At 38.3% G+C, this 19929-nt stretch overlaps 1 protein-coding gene across 5 annotated transcripts in view; it reads left to right on the top strand.

Annotated features, from left to right (window-relative positions):
- Window positions 1–19929, top strand: part of RAD51B (RAD51 paralog B) — a 764513-nt gene that overhangs the window by 28926 nt on the left and 715658 nt on the right. For all 5 annotated transcript variants that reach the window (XM_076003923.1, XM_076003922.1, XM_076003920.1 and 2 more), the window contains exons 6-7: window positions 14622–14741; window positions 16044–16227. In XM_076003923.1, the coding sequence (XP_075860038.1) occupies window positions 14622–14741; window positions 16044–16227 (304 nt within the window). The remainder of the gene's footprint in view (window positions 1–14621; window positions 14742–16043; window positions 16228–19929) is intronic.

Below are 19929 nucleotides of genomic sequence, written 5' to 3'. Positions count from 1 at the left end.
GCTTACAAAGCAAGCTGTCTGATCAGCACAAAGGAGAAAGTATTTGAAGGATTAATATGAGGGAGGATTAGAGGATTGATATATAGAGAATTTAGGGGAAGTGATAAAAAGTAGAAAATAAAATAATTTCTTCCTATGAATATTTAGAAATCTTTTTATCAAGAAAGAGAGAAAATAGGAGCAGTTAAGGAAAAAAGACCCTTAAGTTTAAATGTATTAAGGAAAAAAGAAGAAAATCCTACAGATTATGTACTTAAAAGCACTTGGAAAGATTAGTTATATTTTTAAAAGCAATACTAACTAGTTAATTTTATATGTCTTATAGAGGATAATAATCTAAAATGGTATGTTAATTATGCTTCTTCATCCTAGAATGTGATTATATCTTTAGACTGTTTAATAGCTAATAATATAGTCTGGTACTAACCCTGGGGTTAGTACCAGACTATACTACCCAGTACCTGGGGTAGTCTCTGGGGTATTCAGAGACTGCCTTGGGGAGAGGGGAAGGCCATGCAGGCGAAGTTCTGGATCCCCTTCTTTTGATTGATTCAGGAAAAATCTGTTTATTTTATTTTTTTTTTATCTATTGGACTTCTGTTCAAGATCTAATGTAGTCTTAGATACCAAATGCTTAAATATACTTGGAGAATGTGGATAAATACATTAATCCAGTGACTCATCCCCATATTCTATCTAGTCTATGAAAATTTTGGCAACTGTGAGAATTACAGCATTCATGAATTAATGGATAATATATTATCCCTGTTATTTTAGAAAAATAATAGATAATTAGAAAAAGATGGAACTGTGGGTTAAGAATAAAAAAGAAAGGTATTATGGATAGTAAATAGTAATAGAGGTTTTGAAATAAAGCTTTGGGAGAAATAAAATAGATCAAGGAAAATAAAGGTGGGTTAGAATTGCAAATTGAAGGGGGTCAATAAGTGTGTTGGAAAAACTGAGGGATCTGGGGAAGTAAGACATGGGAGCTAGGAACCTGGAAGGTGGGCACCTGGAGAGGCAGGATATAGGACTGGAATTTAGGAGGTAAAAGTGGAAATTTCCTGAGTTGCAGTGAAATCAGAAAAGCTTTAAAAACTGGGAAGAAAAATATAGTCCAGCAGGGGGGGAAGAGGAGGAAGATATTAATAAAATAACCACTAAAATATAAAATTATAACTAAGTATACAAAGAAGAGGTACATGTGCTGGTACTCTGTGGAAACAATAGCTGAGCTTAGATCTGAAGGAGCTGCTGTATTTGGTGTGCACGTTACCTCTCAGGGTGCCAAGTGCCACACAGGTAGTGCTCTTTGATTCCTACCAGCTACAGTCATGTGCTTCATAACAAAGTTTCAGTCAACAACAGACCATGTGTATGATGGTAGTCTTATAAAATTATAATACCATATTTTTATTGTACCTTTTCTATATTTAAAGTTTTTTTTTTTTTTTTGAGACAGAGTCTCACTTTGTTGCCCAGGCTATAGTGAGTGCTGTGGCATCAGCCTAGCTCACAGCAACCTCAAACTCCTGGGCTCAGGCAATCCTCCTGCCTCAGCCTCCCGAGTAGCTGGGACTACAGGCATGTGCCACCATGCCCGGCTAATTTTTTCTATATATATATATTTTAGTTGGCCAATTAATTTCTTTCTATTTATAGTAGAGACGGGGTCTCGCTCTTGCTCAGGCTGGTTTCGAATTTCTGATCTCGAGCAATCCACCTGCCTTGGCCTCCCAGAGTGCTAGGATTACGGGCGTGAACCACCGCGCCCGGCCCTTTTCTATATTTAGATACACAAATAATTTGCCGCTATGTTACAATTGCCTATAGTATTCAGTACAATAACATGCTGTCCAGGGTTACTAGGATATACTATATAGCCTAGGTGTGTAGTAGGCTCTACCATCCAAGTTTGTATAAGTACACTTTGATGTTTGCACAGAGATAAAATCACCTAACAATGCATTTCTCAGAATATATCCCTGTCATTAAGCAGCACATGACTGTATTAGAGTGTCACTCTTTCTGAATCAGTATATAAAGATGGTGACATAGCAGGCATTGGTAGCGGCCAGTGTGATTTTAGCTGATTCTGAAGGCAGTACTAGTGTGGTATTAAGACAAGTGACCTATTTGCTAGTTGTTATAAATCTAGAGTCTTTGGCCCAGAGAGAAACAATAGGGGAATAAATTCCCTTTTATCATTTTTCAAGATGGTTTCATGATTCTGGATAGATTTTCCTTAATCCAGTTCCAGCTGCCTTATCATTTATGAATCTAGATGAATTAGTTGAGAGAAAGATCCTGAAAAGTTTCTAGAATAGAAAGCAGAAATTAATGATAAGAACTTATTACTGTAGCAAAACTTTAGAGTTTTCTGGAATCTGTAAGGAACCAATAGATTCACATTATTTTGTTTTTTATTTTTTTATTTTTTTTTTTTTTTGAGACAGAGTCTCACTTTGTTACCCAGGCTAGAGTGAGTGCCATGGCATCAGCCTAGCTCACAGCAACCTCAAACTTCTGGGCTCAAGCGATTCTGCTGCCTCAGCCTCCCGAGTAGCTGGGACTACAGGCATGCACCACCATGCCCGGCTAATTTTTTTTTTTCTATATATATTAGTTGGCCAATTAATTTCTTTCTGTTTATAGTAGAGATGGGGTCTCGCTCTTGCTCAGGCTGGTTTCGAACTCCTGACCTTGGGCAATCCGCCCGCCTCAGCCTCCCAGAGAGCTAGGATTACAGGCGTGAGCCACCGCGCCCGGCTCACATTATTATTATTATTTTTTTTTTTTGAGACTGAGTCTCACTCTGTTGCCCAGGCTAGAGTGAGTGCCATGGCGTTGAGCTCACAGCAACCTCAAACTCTTGGGCTCAAGCAATCCTTCTGCCTCAGCCTCCCGAGTAGCTGGGACTACAGGCATGCGCCACCATGCCTGGCTAATTTTTTCTATATATATATTAATGTTGGCCAATTAATTTCTTTCTATTTATAGAAAGATGGGGTCTAGCTCTTGCTCAGGCTGGTTTTGAACTCCTGACCTCGAGCAATCCGCCCGCCTCGGCCTCCCAGAGAGCTAGGATTACAGGCGTGAGCCACCGCGCCCGGCCCTATTTATTATTTTTATTTTGGCATATTATGGGGGTACAGATTTTAAGGTTTCAATAAGTGCCCATTCCCCCCTCCCCCACAAGTCTGAGTCTCCAGCATGACCATTCACCAGATGGTGAATATTTCACTCATTATATATGTGTATACCCGGCACCCTCCCCCTCCCACCTGCCCAAAACCCTATTACTGTAGTACCTATGTGTCCACTTAGGTGCTGTTCAGTTAATACCAATTTGCTGTTGAGTATATGTGGTGCTTGTTTTTCCATTCTTGGGAAACTTCACTTAATAGTATGAGTTCCAGCTCTAACCAGGAAAATATAAGATGTGCTATATCACCATTGTTTCTTAGAGCTGAATAGTACTCCATGGTATACATATACCACATTTTATTAATCCATTCTTGGATTGATGGGCACTTGGGCTGTTTCCACAGCCTTGCAATTATGAATTGTGCTGCTATAAACATTCGAGTGTAGGTGTCTTTTTTGTAGAGTGTCATTGGATCTTTTGGGTAGATGCCTAGCAATGGGATTGCTGGATCAAATGGTAGATTCACTTGTATCGCTTTAAGGTATCTCCATATTGCTTTCCACAGAGGTTGAACTAGTTTGCAGTCCCACCAGCAGTGTAGGAGTGTTCCTCTCTCTCCGCATCCATGTCTGCATTTATTGTTTGGAGACTTTTTGATAAAGGCCATTCTCACTGGAGTTAAGTGATAACTCATTGTGGTTTTGATTTGCATTTCCCTGATGATTAGAGATGTTGAGCATTTTTTCATATGTTTGTTGGCCATTCTTCTGTCTTCTTTAGAAAAGTTTCTTTTCAAGTCCTTTGCCCACTTTTTAATGGGGTTATTTGATTTTTTCTTCCTGATTTTCGTGAGTTCTAAGTATATTCTAGTTATCAGTCCCTTATCGGATGCATAGCATGCAAAAATTTTCTCCCATTCTGTAGGTTGTCTGTTTACTTTCATGACTATTTCTTTGGCTGTGCAGAAGCTTTGTAGTTTGATCATGTCCCATTTATTTATTTTTGTTGCTGCTGTGATTGCCTTTGGGGACTTCTTCGTAAACTCTTTGCCCAGGCTGATGTCTAGGAGAGTGTTTCCAACTTTTTCCTCTAGAGTTCTAATAGTTTCATACCTTAGGTTTAAGTCTGTTATCCAGCGTGAGTTGGTTTTTGTGAGAGGTGAAAGGTGTGGGTCCTGTTTTAGCCTTCTACAGGTGGCTATCCAGTTTTCCCAGCACCATTTATTAAAAAGGGATTCTTTTCCCCAGCATATGTTTTTGTCTGCTTTGTCAAAGATTAGATGGCTATATGAGGATGGTTTTATATCAGGATTCTCACATCTGTTCCACTGGTCAATATTCCTATTTTTGTGCCAATACCATATTGATTTAATTACTACAGCTTTGTAGTATAGTTTGATATCTGGCATATTAATGCCTCCCATTTTGTTTTTGTTGCCTAGCATTGCTCTTGATATTCAGGGTCTTCTTTGGTTCCATACGAAGTGTAAAATTAATTTTTCTATATCTGTGAAGAATGCTGATGGGATTTTAATAGGTATTGCATTGAATCTGTAGATCAGTTTGGGTAGTATAGACATTTTGATGATATTGAGTCTGCCGATCCATGAGCATGGTATGGATTTCCATCTGTTTACATCCTCTGTTATTTCCTTCCTCAGTGTTTCATAGTTCTCCCTGTAGAGGTCTTTTATGTCCTTGGTTAAGTATATTCCAGGTATTTAATTTCTTTGTTGCTATTGTGAAGGGAATTGAGTCTTTGATTTGGTTCTCAATTAGATTGTTGTTGGCGTATATGAATGCCTCTGATTTCTGTGTATTGATTTTGTATCCTGAGACTTTACTAAATTCATTGATCAGTTCCAGGAGTTTCTTGGTTGAATCTTTGGGGTTTTCTAGATACAATATCATATCATCAGCAAACAGTGAAAGTTTGATCTCTTCTGCCCCTATTTGGATACCTTTGATTCCATTTTCCTGTCTGATTGCTGTAGCCAAGACTTCCAGCACTATGTTGAACAGAAGTGAAGATAGTGGGCAGCCTTGTCTGGTTCCAGTTCTAAGTGGGAATGATTTCAATTTTTCCCCATTCAGTATGATGTTGGCTATGGGTCTGTCATATATGGCTTGTATCATTTTTAGGTATGTCCCTTCTATGCCTATTTTCTTAAGTGTTCGTATCATGAAAGGGTGTTGAATTTTGTCCAAAGCTTTTTCTGCATCTATTGAAAGAATCATGTGGTCTTTGTTTTTGCTTCTGTTTATGTGGTGAATTGCATTTATAGATTTACGTTTGTTGAACCATCCCTGCATCCCTGGGATAAAGCCCACTTGGTCGTGGTGGATTATTTTTTTGATAAGTGTCTGGATTCGGTTAGCTAAGATTTTGTTGAAAATTTTTGCATCTATATTCATTAGGGATATTGGTCTGTAGTTTTCTTTTTTTGTTGCATCCTTTCCTGGTTTTGGTATCAGAGTAATATTCGCTTCATAAAAGGTGTCGGGGAGGTTTCCGTTCTTCTCGATGTTGTGGAATAGTTTCTGCAAGATAGGTACTAGTTCTTCTTCGTAAGTGTGGTAAAATTCAGGTGTGAAGCCATCTGGACCGGGACTTTTCTTTTTAGGGAGATTTTTAATTGCTGTTTCTATTTCAGCTGTTGAGATTGGTCTGTTCAGGGAATCTATTTCTTCCTGGTTGAGCCTAGGGAGGCTGTGTGTTTCTAGAAATTTGTCCATTTCCTCCACATTTTCCAGTTTGTGTGCATAAAGATTTTTGTAGTATTCATAAATTGTATCTTGTATCTCTTTGGGATCAGTTGTGATATCTCCTTTTTTGTTCCTGATGGAGCTTATTAGAGATTTCTCTTTTCTGCTTTTCGTTAGCTTAGCCAATGGTGTGTCAATTTTGTTTATTTTTTCAAAGAACCAACTTTTTGTTTTATTAATCTCCTGAATAGCTTTCCTGTTTTCAATTTTATTTAGTTCTGATTTGATCTTGTTGATTTCACTTCTTCTGCTGGGTTTGGGGTTGGTCTGTTCTTTTTTTTCCAGCTCTTTGAGTCGTTTCATTAGATTGTCTATTTGTGATCTTCTTGTCTTTTGGTTATAGGCATTTATGGAGATAAACTTTCCTCTCAGAACTGCTTTAGCTGTGTCCCAGAGGAGTTGATAACTTGTCTCTCCATTGTCGTTTTCTTCATAGAATTTTTTTATTTCCGTCTTGATTTCTTCATTTATGAAGTAATCATTTAGTAGGAGGTTGTTTCATTTCCACGTTTTTGTGTAGAAATGTGAGTTTCTGTTATGGTTGATTTCTAGTTTTATTCCACTGTGATCTGAGAAGGTACATGTTATGATTTCTATTTTTTTAAATTTCTTGAGATTTACTTTGTGTCCTAGGATATGGTCAATCTTAGCGAATGTCCCGTGAGCTGATGAGAAGAACGTATATTCAGTGGATTTTGGGTAGAATGTCCTATAAATGTCAGTCAGACCCAATTGTTCCAGAGTTTTGTTTAAGTGCATTATTTCTTTATTAATTTTGTTTGGAGGATCTGTCTTGTGCCATCAGTGGGATGTTGAAATCTCTGGTGATTATGGAGTTGCTATTAATCAATTTGCTTAGATCCAGTAAGGTTTGCTTTATGAAACTAGGTGCACCTAAGTTGGGTGCATATAATTTAAAATTGTTATCTCTTCTTGTTGAAGTGTGCCCTTCACCATTATATAATGACCCTCTTTGTCTTTCTCTACTTTTGTTGGTTTAAAAACTAAATCGTCTGAAATTAGAACTGCCACGCCAGCCTTCTTTTGGCTTCCACTTGCCTGGAATACTGATCTCCACCCTTTTACTTTTAGTCTATATGCATCCTTGCAGGTTAGATGTGTTTCCTGAAGACAGCATATACTTGGCCTGTATTTTCTTATCCATTCAGCCAGCCTATGTCTCTTGAGTGGAGAGTTTAAGCCATTCACATTTATTGAGAGAACTAATAGTTAAGGTAGGTTATTGTTCATTCTGTTGGGTTGGATGTTATTGCTTTGATTTCTCTCTTGAGCTATTGTATTATCTGGCCTTTAATCTTTGGGTTTTGGTTGTTTTTATATTCGTGAGTTTTTATTATGGTGCTCCGTGTATAACACTGTTTTGAGTACTTCTTGTAGGGCTGGTCTTGGTCAATTCTCTGAGCCTTTGCTTGTCTGAGAATGTCTTTATTTCTCCTTCATATATCAAGCTTAGTTTTGCAGGGAAGAAGATTCTAGGCTGTGCATTGTTTTGTTTCAGAAGAGTGAGAATGGGGCCCCAGTCTCTCCTTGCTTGTAAAGTCTCATTAGAGAAGTCTGGTGTTATTTGAATTGGCTTTCCCTTGTATGTTACTTGCTTCTTTTGTCTTACAGCTCTTAGAAGGGCTTCTTTAGTTCATATTTTGGTCAATCTGATTACTGTATGTCGTGACGTCTTCCTGATTGCATTGAATCTTCCAGGGGTCCTCTGAGCTTCTTGAACTTGTATCTGGAGATTTTGAGCAAGGCCTGGGAAATTTTGCTTTATTATATCTTCAAATAGCTTATCCAACCCTTGAGTGTTGTCTTCTTCCCCTTCTGGTAACCCTATGACCCTGACATTATGTTTCTTCACATCATCCCAGATCTCTTGTAGGCTTTGCTCTTTTCTCTTGTTTCTCTGCTCTATCTCTGTGACGGTTTTATTTAGTTGGAGGGTGTTATCTTCAATCTCTGAGATTCTTTCTTCTGTTTGATCTACCCTGTTCCTGAGACTTTCCACTGTATTTTGTAGTTCCCTGAATTGATTCTTCATTTCCAGGAGTTAGGTTAAGCTTTTCTTCATGTCTATTTCTTTAGTGAACTTTGTTCTAGGTCCTGGAGGCTTTTTGTGGTTTCTTTATGTTGGTTATTGAGTTGTTCTTGCAGGTCAGTGAGTGTTCTTATGATCCACATACGAAATTCCTCTTCTGTCATTTTGGTTGCCTGATTTTGGTTGGTGTCCGTTTCTAGGGGGCTGGTGCTCCTCTTTGGGGGTGTGTTTTCCGTTTGGTTCTTCATATTTCCTGAGTTCCTTCGCTGATTTCTTCCCATGTCAATCAGTTGTTGTTTCTTTTCTTTAGGTTTTTGTTTGGGTATTCACACGCCTTGTTTAGTTTCTGAGCCGAGTAGGTGGTGTCTGTGGGTGAGATTCGACCACTCCCTGTATAATGAGTCAGTGGATGCCGTGGAAAGGCTGTGCAGGATGTCCTCCCTGTCAGTAGATGGCGCTTGCTTGGAGGAACAGGCTATGCTGTTGTTTTTTTCCCTGTTATCAGCTCTTGTTCCTGTAGAGAGGCAGTGTAGTGCCTCAGGTGGTTGGTGGGGCCCTGGGACTTCCAGATGTGTCCTTCTCTCCCTTTCAGTGAGGGCTGGTCTAGGAGTGAGTCTGGGTGGAACTGGGTTGGGTAAGCCTGCCCTCAGGCACCACCAAGGCAGTTAGTTAGCAGGGGTCAAAGTTCTGTTCTCTGCTTACGGGAAAAGCTGTCTGGGAGGGCCTGGAATGGCCCTGCTCAATCAGAAAATCTGTGTTTACGGGTGGGGGTGTCTGAGACCTGCAGTCTGGAGCGGGCCTCGCTTCTTTCCACCCTCCCCAACTCCGCAACTACTCCTGGGCCTCTGCCAGCAGGCCAGACCACATGCCACCGGGCCTCCCTGGACTGTGATGCTGGCGGGGTGGTTCCCTGCGCAGGAACGCCACCTGGGCTGGGCGCAGGGCCTCCTTTTGGGAGGAGGGCTGCCCTCTAGGAAGCTGATCTGCCCCTGAAGGCACACACACCTCAGTAGGCTGTTCACATATATCCCTTCTGTGCCCCGGGCAATGCGAGACCTGGGTGCATGGGATCTGGTCTGCAGGTCTGACCTCTGGGCCCCAGAGTTCAAACTATATCCCCACCAGGGAGAGGAGTGCCAATTCACCCACAGGGAGCCCAAGTGGGGTCTATGTGTCTCACCCTCAGGGTCTGCACCATTCTCCTGGGATCACCTGAGGGCTGACGGGTAGGGAGCTCACAGTCTGAGTTCCCCTTAGTCAGCTGTAGGATCCCAAAAGGGAAGGTCCTGTTACCTGGAGGTGCCTCTGGCTGGTGGCTATATTGTGTCTCTGGGCAGCCCCGGGTAGGGTTGGGGGAGGGGAGAAGGAGGCAATCTGGCGTCTGCCATGCAGCTCGGGTCTGTGCACACGGAGGTGCCCCGAGGGATTTGGGAGCCTGGTGTCGCGTCTGCTACAGGCTTACTGGCGGCGGCCATCTCTGGGCTGGTGTCCGCAGGTCTCTCCACCCACTGGGGAGCCCACCAGCAGTCCCAGATGCAGGGGAGGGGAAAGGTGACTAATCCACTTACCCTTCCCACTGGTCTCCGGGCTGCTCTGGTGGTCTCAGCTTCCAGTTCTCCTCTGTAGCCTCTTCCCGTGGAGTCTCCTGTGGTCTCAGGTACCCCTCCTTCCGGCCCTTGTCCTCTGTATGCTCATCTTCTTGCTTCTTTTTTCTAATTTCTGCGAGAATCTGTCTTTTCTGCAGAGATACTCTGTCTGGCGGTGTTTCTCTTCCGCCATCTTCCGTTACTTTTATTTTTATTTATTTTTTTATTTTTTGGAGACAGAGTCTCACTCTGTCACCTCGGCTTAAGTGCAGTGGCGTCATCATATTAATAGCTCACTGCAACTTCAAACTCCAGGGCTCAAGGAATTCTCCTGCCTGAGCCACCTGAGTGGCTGGCGCTACAGGTGTGTGCCACCACACCTGGCTAAGTTTTCTATTTTTGGTACAGATGGGGTCTCATTCCTGCTCAGGCTGGTCTTTAACTCCTGAGCTCAAGCAGTCTTACTGCCTTGGCCTCCCAGAGTGCTAGGACTATGGGTGTGGGCCACTGTGTCCCGCCATTGAGGGTTACTTTTAAATTTTGTTATGGCAGATCCCAAGTACAGTTATATATCATTAATGACAGGGATATGTTGTGAGAAATGCATTGTTAGGCAGTTTTGTCATTGTGGGTGCATCGTAGAGTATGTTTACAGAAACCTAGATGATATAGCCACTACACACTTAGGCTACATGGTATAGCTTATTGCTCCTAGGCTATAAAAACCTGTAGAGCATATAACTGTATTAAATATTATAACAGAATGGTAAGTATTTGCCTGTCTAAACATAGGAAAGATAGAGTAAAAATACATTATTATACTCTTATGGGGCCACTGTTGTATATGCAGTGTGTTGTGGACTGAAACAGCATTATGTGGTGCATGACTGTAGTCTATATTCTGAAACTAATTTAGCTTCACTACTAAGGTAAAACCCTTCTGAGAACTCTACCCAATGCTCAGTGTATAATGAGGTCTCTTTACACTTGTGAAAACTATTCCCATCCTTTTTTGAGCACTAAGAATTGTTCAGTCTCATATTTTCTGCTGGTTGTTTCCTCAACCTTGGGTAGTTTCCTTTTACACATACACAGATTAGTTCTTGAGTGGACCTTTCTGCAGATCTCCACAGTGCCCCTCTGCACCTTCTTCCTCTCTGGTACTCTGCCCCATAAATTCTTGCTACTTTGGCCTTCTCAGTCTCTGATACCTATCTTCTCAACTCAGGTTGTCTACCAGGCTTCTGTTTGGTCTCCCTTTTCTCTGTTGCAGCTTGGGAACTGCCTCTGGCCGCAATTGGGGTGATCATAAGCTCACCTTGTTTGTTTCCTTTCTCTCAAGGATCATGGTTTTGAACTGTCTATTGTTTAGTGTCTGAAAATTGTTGTTTCATAGATTTTGTCTGCTTTTCTAGGTTATGATTGCAGTGCAATTCCTGTACCAGTTAATTCTTTGTGGACAGAAGTAGAAATCCCTTCTATTCATGTACCTCATGTACCTTAAGTCCCAGCCCTGTTCTGAAACTTATTTTTACATTTTTATCCAACCCAATAGCAGCATTTGAAATGGTTGATCACTCCCTTTTTCTTGAAAAAATTTCTTCAGTTGGCTTCTCGGAACCATTTTCTCTTGATTTTACCTGTACCTCCTTGGCCACTTCCTCTCAGTCTTTTTTGCTGGATTCTCATCTTTGTAACTTCTAAGCTTTGGAAAATCCTGGAACTCAGTCCTGGGAACTTTGCCCTCCTATATCTGTACGTAGTCCCTGATGTCATCCAGTCCCATGATCTTTCAAATCTTCTATATGCTGACAACTCCTGGGTTGATATCTGAGTTCTGAGCTTTCTCATGCACTCCAGATTCATATCTGTTTGCCTGTTGATGGGAGTCATGGATGGGCTTACATACCTGGATGTCTTGATATGTCCAAAACTGCATTCTTGATTCTCTCATGAAAAATAAAACATATAAACATCAATAACCAAAACCTTGATCTGAATCTAGTCTTCTCCACTTCAATAAATGGTCATCCCATTCTTCCAGGTGCTCATCCAATCAGTCAAGAAATCATTTCAGTTCCTCTTTTGAACTATATCGTGGGTCCAGTAATTTGTAATCTCTTGAGCTATTAGTTCCCTAGGTTAGGTCACTATCAACTTCTGTCTAGAATGCTGAACTAGCTGATTTCCTTCCTTTCACTCTTGTCACATCTATAGCCTCTTCTCCATTTGACAGCTAGAGCAATTCTTTAAAAAAAAAAAAAAAAAAAGTCAGATCATGTCAGTCCTGCTCCTAGGCTTCCCATTTTACTAAATAAAATCTATTTTAGGTGTATCTAAATATGAAAAAAAAATAAAAAAAAATAAATAAAATCTAAACAAAGTAACACAGACTTAAAGGTCCTATGGGGACCTGTGATCTTGGTCATGGCTAGCTCTCTGACCTTAGTTCCTATTATTCTCTTTCTTGCTCCCTGTGTTCCAGTCACAGAAACCTCTTTGCTGTTCCTCAAACACACCAGGTATCTCCCACATCTGGGCTTCTGCACTGGTTATAATTTCATCTTCCTGTGTGCTGTTCCACTGGAAATCCACATGGTTCATTAAGCTTTTGCTCAAATGTCACCTTATTCATGAGGCATTGTCAGGCCACCCTACATAAAATAGCACTTGCCCAACCTGTCACATTCTGTTTCTTCTTTCTGCTTCACTTTTCTTAAGAGTACTTATTACCTGATAGATAATGTATATTTATTTGTTTGTCTTCTTTAGTAGAGTGTAAACTCCATGAGGGAAGGGTTTTCCTTTTATTTTGGGTAGTTTTTGTTCATTGTCATATCCTTAGCACTCAGAATGGTGCCTGGCATATGGTAGGTCCTCAATAAATATTTGTTAAATGAATGAATCTTAAGTGCATCTTTTGAAAGGAATACTTTTATAAAAAGATATCCACTAGATGGCATTGTTTTCAAACTTTGTATCAGGTGTCCTCAAACTATGGCCCAAGGGCCACATGTGGGTGTTTTTGCCCGTTTTTTTTTTTTACTTCAAAATAAGATATGTTCAGTGTACATAGGAATTTGTTCATAGATTTTTTTAAAACTATAGTCCGTCCCTCCAACGGTCTGAGGGACAGTGAACTGGCCCCCTGTTTAAAAAGTTTGAGGACCCCTGCTTTATATAATTAATGTCTGGGAGCAAAAGATAGGCTCTTTTCTTTTTCTTGCCCTAAACAAAGAAGATCTTTATGATGTTACTATGATTAATGTGAGTCATGTGGAATACTACATTTGTGTTTGGTTTTTGATTTATATTTTTTCAGAGTTTTCTAAAATAAAAAACATTTGGAGAAACTTAAAAAATTATAGCATATTGGTGTGTAAGTAACTATTTATTCCATACAGTTACTTAGCATGGTAACTGTGAACAAAGGTAGTTCATGTTCATTCATTTGGCCACAACTCTTTCTGAGTGGCACTACTGGAATGAGAAAGCAGCAATAAGTTCCAGAGTCTTTCACCACTTAAGCTACTAGCTGAAATCCAGCCTAGTGCTAGAGGGCAGAAAATTGTTTCAGCTGTTCAGTTGTTGTTGCCAAGGAGTTAGGTACTCTCAATAAGGTTGCTAATCAACTGGACATGCAAATTTTGAAAAACTTCTGTCTTTCTGGTAGATGTTGCCATACCTATCCTATTAAAAATTGATGAGTTCCAAGTGCTATAGCTTTTTAGCTGACTTCTCGGACTAGCACTAAACTCAGCAAATAGTTGCCCTAATTAAAAAAATTTACACACTTCCTCCTCAGACTTTGCCTGTTCTGCCTGTGCCAGTGCCATCTCATTTCTTCTAGCTTCCTCGCTTACCTCATTTTCTTTCCTATCCTCTCTTACGCACTTTTCCTGAATGATCATTTGGCCCATTTTGTTCCCACACTTTATACCTCTTTTGGTACTATTACTTGCTCCTGAAGTATTTTTTCTTCTTCTTCCTGTTCAACCTAATTATGTTTTTTTCTTTTCAAATCGCTCAAAAATATATTTTAAAAAAGTTGTTGACTAGTTTTCTTTTATTTCTCTCTTTTCCTGTTTTAGGTTTTCCCCTTTCATTTCTGATTATAGTATATGTAAGGGACTTATTTTGTTTATCTCTTTAAAGTTCCCAGCCTTTTCTCAGAACTCTTTAACTATTTAGAAATGAAAACACTGTTCTTTTGTGCTTTTGAGTCTCTAAATGGAACATAAAATATAGGATGGTTTTTGTGTTTACAGCCTCTCCTCCCAGTCTCCCTTGGATGGTTAAGTACTAGGGCTGGTTAAGAGTCATTTTAAATGGGACACAGTTATACTCAAAGAGTTATATTTTTAACATTTTAACCAGAAATATTTGAAATTTCTTGTACTGTTCTGCATATCTTATAATACTAATAATGATAGTTATCTCTGTTTCAATATGTCTCTCTCCTGTGCTTGGCCTACTCCATATGTTAGATTTGTGTTTAGAAAATAATTTTTTTGTTTACTAAGAAACTATTGGATAGCATTAATTTGTTTAGATAATTAACTTTCAGGTTACTAAGAAACTGTTTCATAGCACTTAATTCTTATGAATTAAGTTTCAGTTGAGAAAGCATATTTTTCTGGGATGAGATGTGGAGACTTACTGATATCTGATTATTAAAATGATAATATGATATTTATTCAAATATGCTTCTTTCATTCAAGAAAATGAAAGCATTTTTCTTATTTACTAAACATGTCTTATAGTTAGTCAAAAATGTCATTTATAAAAAACATATTTAATTCCAGAAAGATAAATCTCAGAGACATTGTTTCTTGCTCCAAATCAGATGAGATTCAAAACCTTTGCTGGTCTCATGCTCTGACTGCTAACCTGTGTTAATGCTTAAAAAGGAGAGCTTACATTTTAAACCTATATTTTAAGCCACTTTGCTTATATCTGCTGTATTGATAAAGCTTATAGGTTTTCCAGATAATTCATTAGAGGTTCAACAGTGTGGCTTTAAATATCATTGACTATTTTTGTTTGTGCTATTTTTTTCCTCCTCACAGACTGGTTGAGATAGCAGAATCCCGTTTTCCCAGATATTTTAATACTGAAGAAAAATTACTTTTGACAAGTAGTAAAGTTCATCTTTATCGGGAACTCAGCTGTGATGAAGTCCTACAAACGTATGCTGTTTTAGATTTTGATATTTTAGTAATGCTTTGAAGATTTATGTTTTGTTTTTCATGTTTTCAGTGCCTGAGTAAAAAAAAAAAATTCTTACATATTAGAATTATGGAAAACAATTATTTCAGTGTTCTTTATTTGCTATAGCCTTTTGGATGAAGTCTTTTTTTTTTTTTTTGAGACAGAGTCTCACTTTGTTGCCCAGGCTAGAGTGAGTGCCGTGGCGTCAGCCTGGCTCACAGCAACCTCAATCTCCTGGGCTCAGCGATCCTACTGCCTCAGCCTCCCTAGTAGCTGGGACTACAGGCATGCGCCACCATGCCCGGCTAATTTTTTTTGTATATATATTTTTAGTTAGTCAATTAATTTCTTTCTATATTTTGGTAGAGACGGGGTCTTGCTCAGGCTGGTTTTGAACTCCTGACCTCGAGCAATCCGCCCGCCTCGGCCTCCCAGAGTGCTAGGATTACAGGCGTGAGCCACCGCGCCCGGCCATGGATGAAGTCTTTTTTTAAAAATGAAAAAAAAATATTAAATGAATAAAATGTTTTAGATTTAATTAATTATTTAAGTGGCATATGAATTATCTATTGTTCCATTAACAAATTGTCTCAAAGTTAAGCAACTTAAAGCAGCAAACATGTTATCTCATATAGTTTCTGAGGGTTAAGTATCTAGGAATGGCTTACCTGGGCCCAAGGTGACTCAAGAGGTTGTAGTCAAGCTGGTGGCCAGGACTGTAGTTATCTCAAGGCTTTCCTGGGGCTGGAGTATCTGCTTCTAAACTCACTCAGGTAGTTGTTGGAAGGCCTCTTGCTGGGTATTGATAAGAGGCCTTTGTTCCTCACTGTGTAGACCTCTCCATAAATCATAACAGAACAACTTGCTTCCCCCAGAGTCATTGATCTGAGAGAGAGAGTGGGCAAGTGACAGAGTATCCAAGATGGGAGCTACAGTGTGGGAGGTGTCTGCACAAGGATGTGAAATACCAGGAGGTGGGAGTAAATGGGGGCCATTTGAGGACTGGCTACCGCAAGTAGTGTTACTCTAAAATTGGAAGCTTTAGCATTACCATGGTAAAACCAAGAATTCTGAATCTATACAAAAACATTTAGCTTTGTTTCCAGAAAAGTGCAATATGTATAGAGGAGCTGAAAATAAGTTATGTTTACTGAATTCTTGCAGTTATTACTGTAACTCAGGGAAGAACAATTTGTTGTTTTTAGTTTGATTAACCTTTGAAGTACTCCATTTGTTATATCTTAGATTCATCGACTATTTTACAAATTCTATTTTTGTAGGATTGAATCTTTGGAGGAAGAAATTATTTCAAAAGGAGTTAAACTTGTGATTATTGATTCTGTTGCTTCTGTGGTCAGAAAGGAGTTTGATACACAACTTCAAGGCAATCTGAAAGAAAGAAACAAATTCTTGGCAAGAGAAGCATCCTCACTGAAGTATTTGGCTGAGGAATTTTCAATCCCAGTAAGTTTTTCTTCTTTTCTCTTTTTCCTTTTTTTTGTTTTCTTTCTTTTATATTAAGTAACAAAATTAGAGGAAAATGTAAAACAGATGACTTTTTAAAGGTATTACAGTCTAATTGCTGTAGCAAATATCACCATCATCTTAAAGTAGTTCATCTGCTGAGATTATTTTATTCTTTTCATAATTTGTGTCTGGAGCAGATTGAAATGTTGTTTTAGAAAGTTCTTACAGTTACTCCTTTTCTTCCTTCTCCTGGTTTACTCTTTGTGTATGTTTTATATCACATTTGTCACACTGTGATAAATATTAAGTAGTAAAACTTTATGAAATTGCCTAGATCATGTAATCCTAGCACATTGGAGACCAAGGCAGGAGGATTGCTTGAGGCTAGGAGTTTGAGACCAGCCCGAGTAACATAGGCAGACCCCATCTCAAAATAAAAATTAGCAGGATGTGGTGGCACATGCCTATAGTCCCAGCTACTCCTGAGTCTTTGAGCCTGCTAGTTGGAGGTTGCAGTGAGTTGTGATTCTGCCTCCACTGCACTCCAGTCCGGGTGACAGAATGAGACTCTGTTTCAAAACATATATTAAAAAAAATTTCCTGGGTCTTTCTCTATGCAATTTTATTTTATTTTTTTGAGACAGGGTCTCATTCTGTTGCCTGGGCTAGAGTGCAATGGTGTCATCATAGCTCACTACAACCTCAAACTCTTGGGCTACAGTGATCCTCCTGCCTCAGCCTCCCAAGTAGCTGGGACTACTAGCATGCACCACTGTGCCAGGCTGATTTTTCTTTTTTTTGTAGAGATGGGTCTCACTCTTGCTCAGGCTGGTCTTAAACTCCTGGCCTTAAGCAGTCCTCCCACCTTGACCTCCCAAAGTGCTCTAGGATTATAGGCGTGTGCCATTGTACTGGGCCTAGGTAATTTTTTTTACTGCAGTCAATTTTGTAAGTATTTTAGGTTTAGATATTGTGTTCAGTGCTGTTTTGTATACAGTAGGATTTCATTTGCTTCAAACAGTGAGAGGGATTTTTGGAGTGATAGTAATGAAAATGCCATAAGAAAACCTTGAAAGATTATTGCTGGCATAGATTTCAGTAGTGAACATTGTGAACAGGGTATCTGAAGATGAGGGGATATTGCAAGGGCTTATGGTGTATTAGTTATAAGATATAAGTGTATGCTGAGTTATATTCCGATCTGCAGTATGTAGGAGATTTCCACTTGTTCCATAGCGTCATCAATATTCAGGTTTTTCAATTTTAGTCATGCCTCATCTCAATAGAAAAAATTCCTTAAATTAGGATAAAATTGGATTATGATTTTATAATTTTTAGATTTGTTTTTAGAAAATTTAATTATGGATCTTTGTAACATAAAGAATATGAATAAATAGTGTAAGCTACCAAACAGCATTTGGGATTTATTAAGCCAAGCAAAAAGTCAAGGGAGATCTATGCACACTGCACATATAAAAAAAAAAAAAAAAAAAAAAAGAAAAAAAAAGTCAAGGGAGAAAATGTAGCATACAAAAAGTTTTATATATTTTAATGGTTTTTTAATTCATACTTTGGATTAAAGTCAAGTGCTATAAAGTTTATCTTGGGTTAATGCTCAATTTTATTATAGTTGGTTAAAATGATAAATTCAAATTCATATTTTCCCTGGTCAAGGAGAATAAAGGAATTTAAAAATATTTTATAGAGCTATTTGATTGAATGGAAATTCAAGTGTACAGTTGACTATCCATATCCATGGTTCTGTACCCATGGATTAAACCAACCACAGATAGAAAATATTTGAAAAATTAGAAAAGGATGGTTGTGTCTGTACTGAACATGTACAGGTTTTTTTTTGTCATTATTCCACAAACAATGCAGTATAATTACTATTTACATAGCATTTACATTGCATAAGGTATTAAATTAATTGAGAGATGATTTAAAGCATACAGGAAAGTACACATAAGTTATAAGCAAATATCATGTTATTTTATGTAAGGGACTTGTGTATCCATGGGTTTTGGTATCTATGAGGGGTCCTGGAACCAATCCCTGAGGATATAGGGAGATGACTATATATGCTTATTTTATTAATTCCATACTGTTGCTCAACTTAATCCTATGCAAAATGTGAAAATTCACTGTTTTAAAAGTTGTGTTTGTTTTTAAATAGTAATTGTAGGCTAATGCTTTTCAGTTTTTCTGAGGTGATTTATTTTCCTGAGTGAGAAAAGGGCTCTGCTCTTTTTGTTTTTAATCAAACTCCAAAAAAAATAGGTACTTAGTATCTCCACATTTCTCTGTATTTGCAATTGTTTCTCTGTTTAGAGATAAATGCAGAATATACTATGTGGTTATATAATAGTGTAGTATTAGTTTTTTTGTGACAAGTAAGTATTGGTTTTAAAAGGCTTTTGAAAAATACTTTCGCTAGGAAATGTCAGAATTTTCCTAGTCTAATTACCGCATTTAAATGGAAAATCATGAACTTTTATGTTATATTTTGAATAGATGGCTTCATATAGAATGAAATGTTTTAAAACGGTATGTTGCTGTCGGTTCATTTTATTTTTCAAATTAGCAAACCTGTACCTCCTTGCAGTTGCTCTTACATGCCAAGAAACACTTCTCCCTCAAGAAGTGTTTGCTGTTCCTCAGCCTGGAATATTCCTCCTCTAAATAGCATATGCGTATTCTTTCCTGTCACGTTATTAATGAGGAATTCCCTAGCCATATAAATATTAACCACACCCACCTTTTCCAGGTCTTTTACTATGTTTTGTTTCTCCAACACAGTTTTCAGTGTCTAGTATGTTATATTTTTATATGTTCATTGTTTATATGACTATTCCACTCTATAGAGTAGTTACAGGAACTTTGTTTACTTTGTTAATAGCTTTATTCTCAACACCAGAAATAGCACTTAACACACAATAGGCACTCAGTAAATATTTTTGAATGCATGAATTGCATTCAAAGCCAGATACTGGCTTTTCTTCTTAGACTTTAGTTAATCTTATATCTATTGGTAATAAACTTAAATGTAAATATTTGCTTTTAATCCTATATTGACCCTATCTTTCTATAATATCATTTATTATTTTTAATAGTAATAATATATAATTTTAGGTGGCAGAATGTCTTATAATATAGGAGCTATACTCAGATTATACTGGCATCTTATAGGAAGAAAAAAAATTCTTAAGATTCTTAAATTTGGAAAAGGTTTTAAGAGATCTAGTCAGTATCAAAGACAGACAAGAGAAGAAGAGAGTCTATCTCAGTTAAGTAGAACTGATAGGTGAATGTTTCATGGCCTCTGAGGATTGGGTGGGAAGTCATGATTTTATAGATGGCAAATAAACACATAAAAAGATAGTCAAAATCATTAGTCATTAGGGAAATGTAAATTAAAATGACAATGAGATAACACTACATACCTATTAGAATGGTTCATAAAACCCTTCTGGACCTTTCTCCCTCTTCCCTAGGCTCAAGACTCAGGGATGGTGGTTTTAGGAATTAGGAAGAAAGGTAAGAGAACAGTCTGTTTAGAAGAACAGTGTTTTCTCAAACTAGTTTAAGGTATCGACCCCATTTGAAATGCAGGTAATATTCTCATAAACCCCCATTGCTGACTTCAGTTTTATTTTAATATCACAGAAATATATAGAATTATAAGATTAGCAAATAACT

This window comes from Microcebus murinus, chromosome 6 (assembly GCF_040939455.1).
Source record: "Microcebus murinus isolate Inina chromosome 6, M.murinus_Inina_mat1.0, whole genome shotgun sequence".
NCBI classification, from domain to species: Eukaryota; Metazoa; Chordata; class Mammalia; order Primates; family Cheirogaleidae; genus Microcebus; species Microcebus murinus.
The sequence above is the reverse complement of the archived record's forward strand: the minus strand, read 5'-3'. Positions and strand labels throughout refer to the sequence as shown.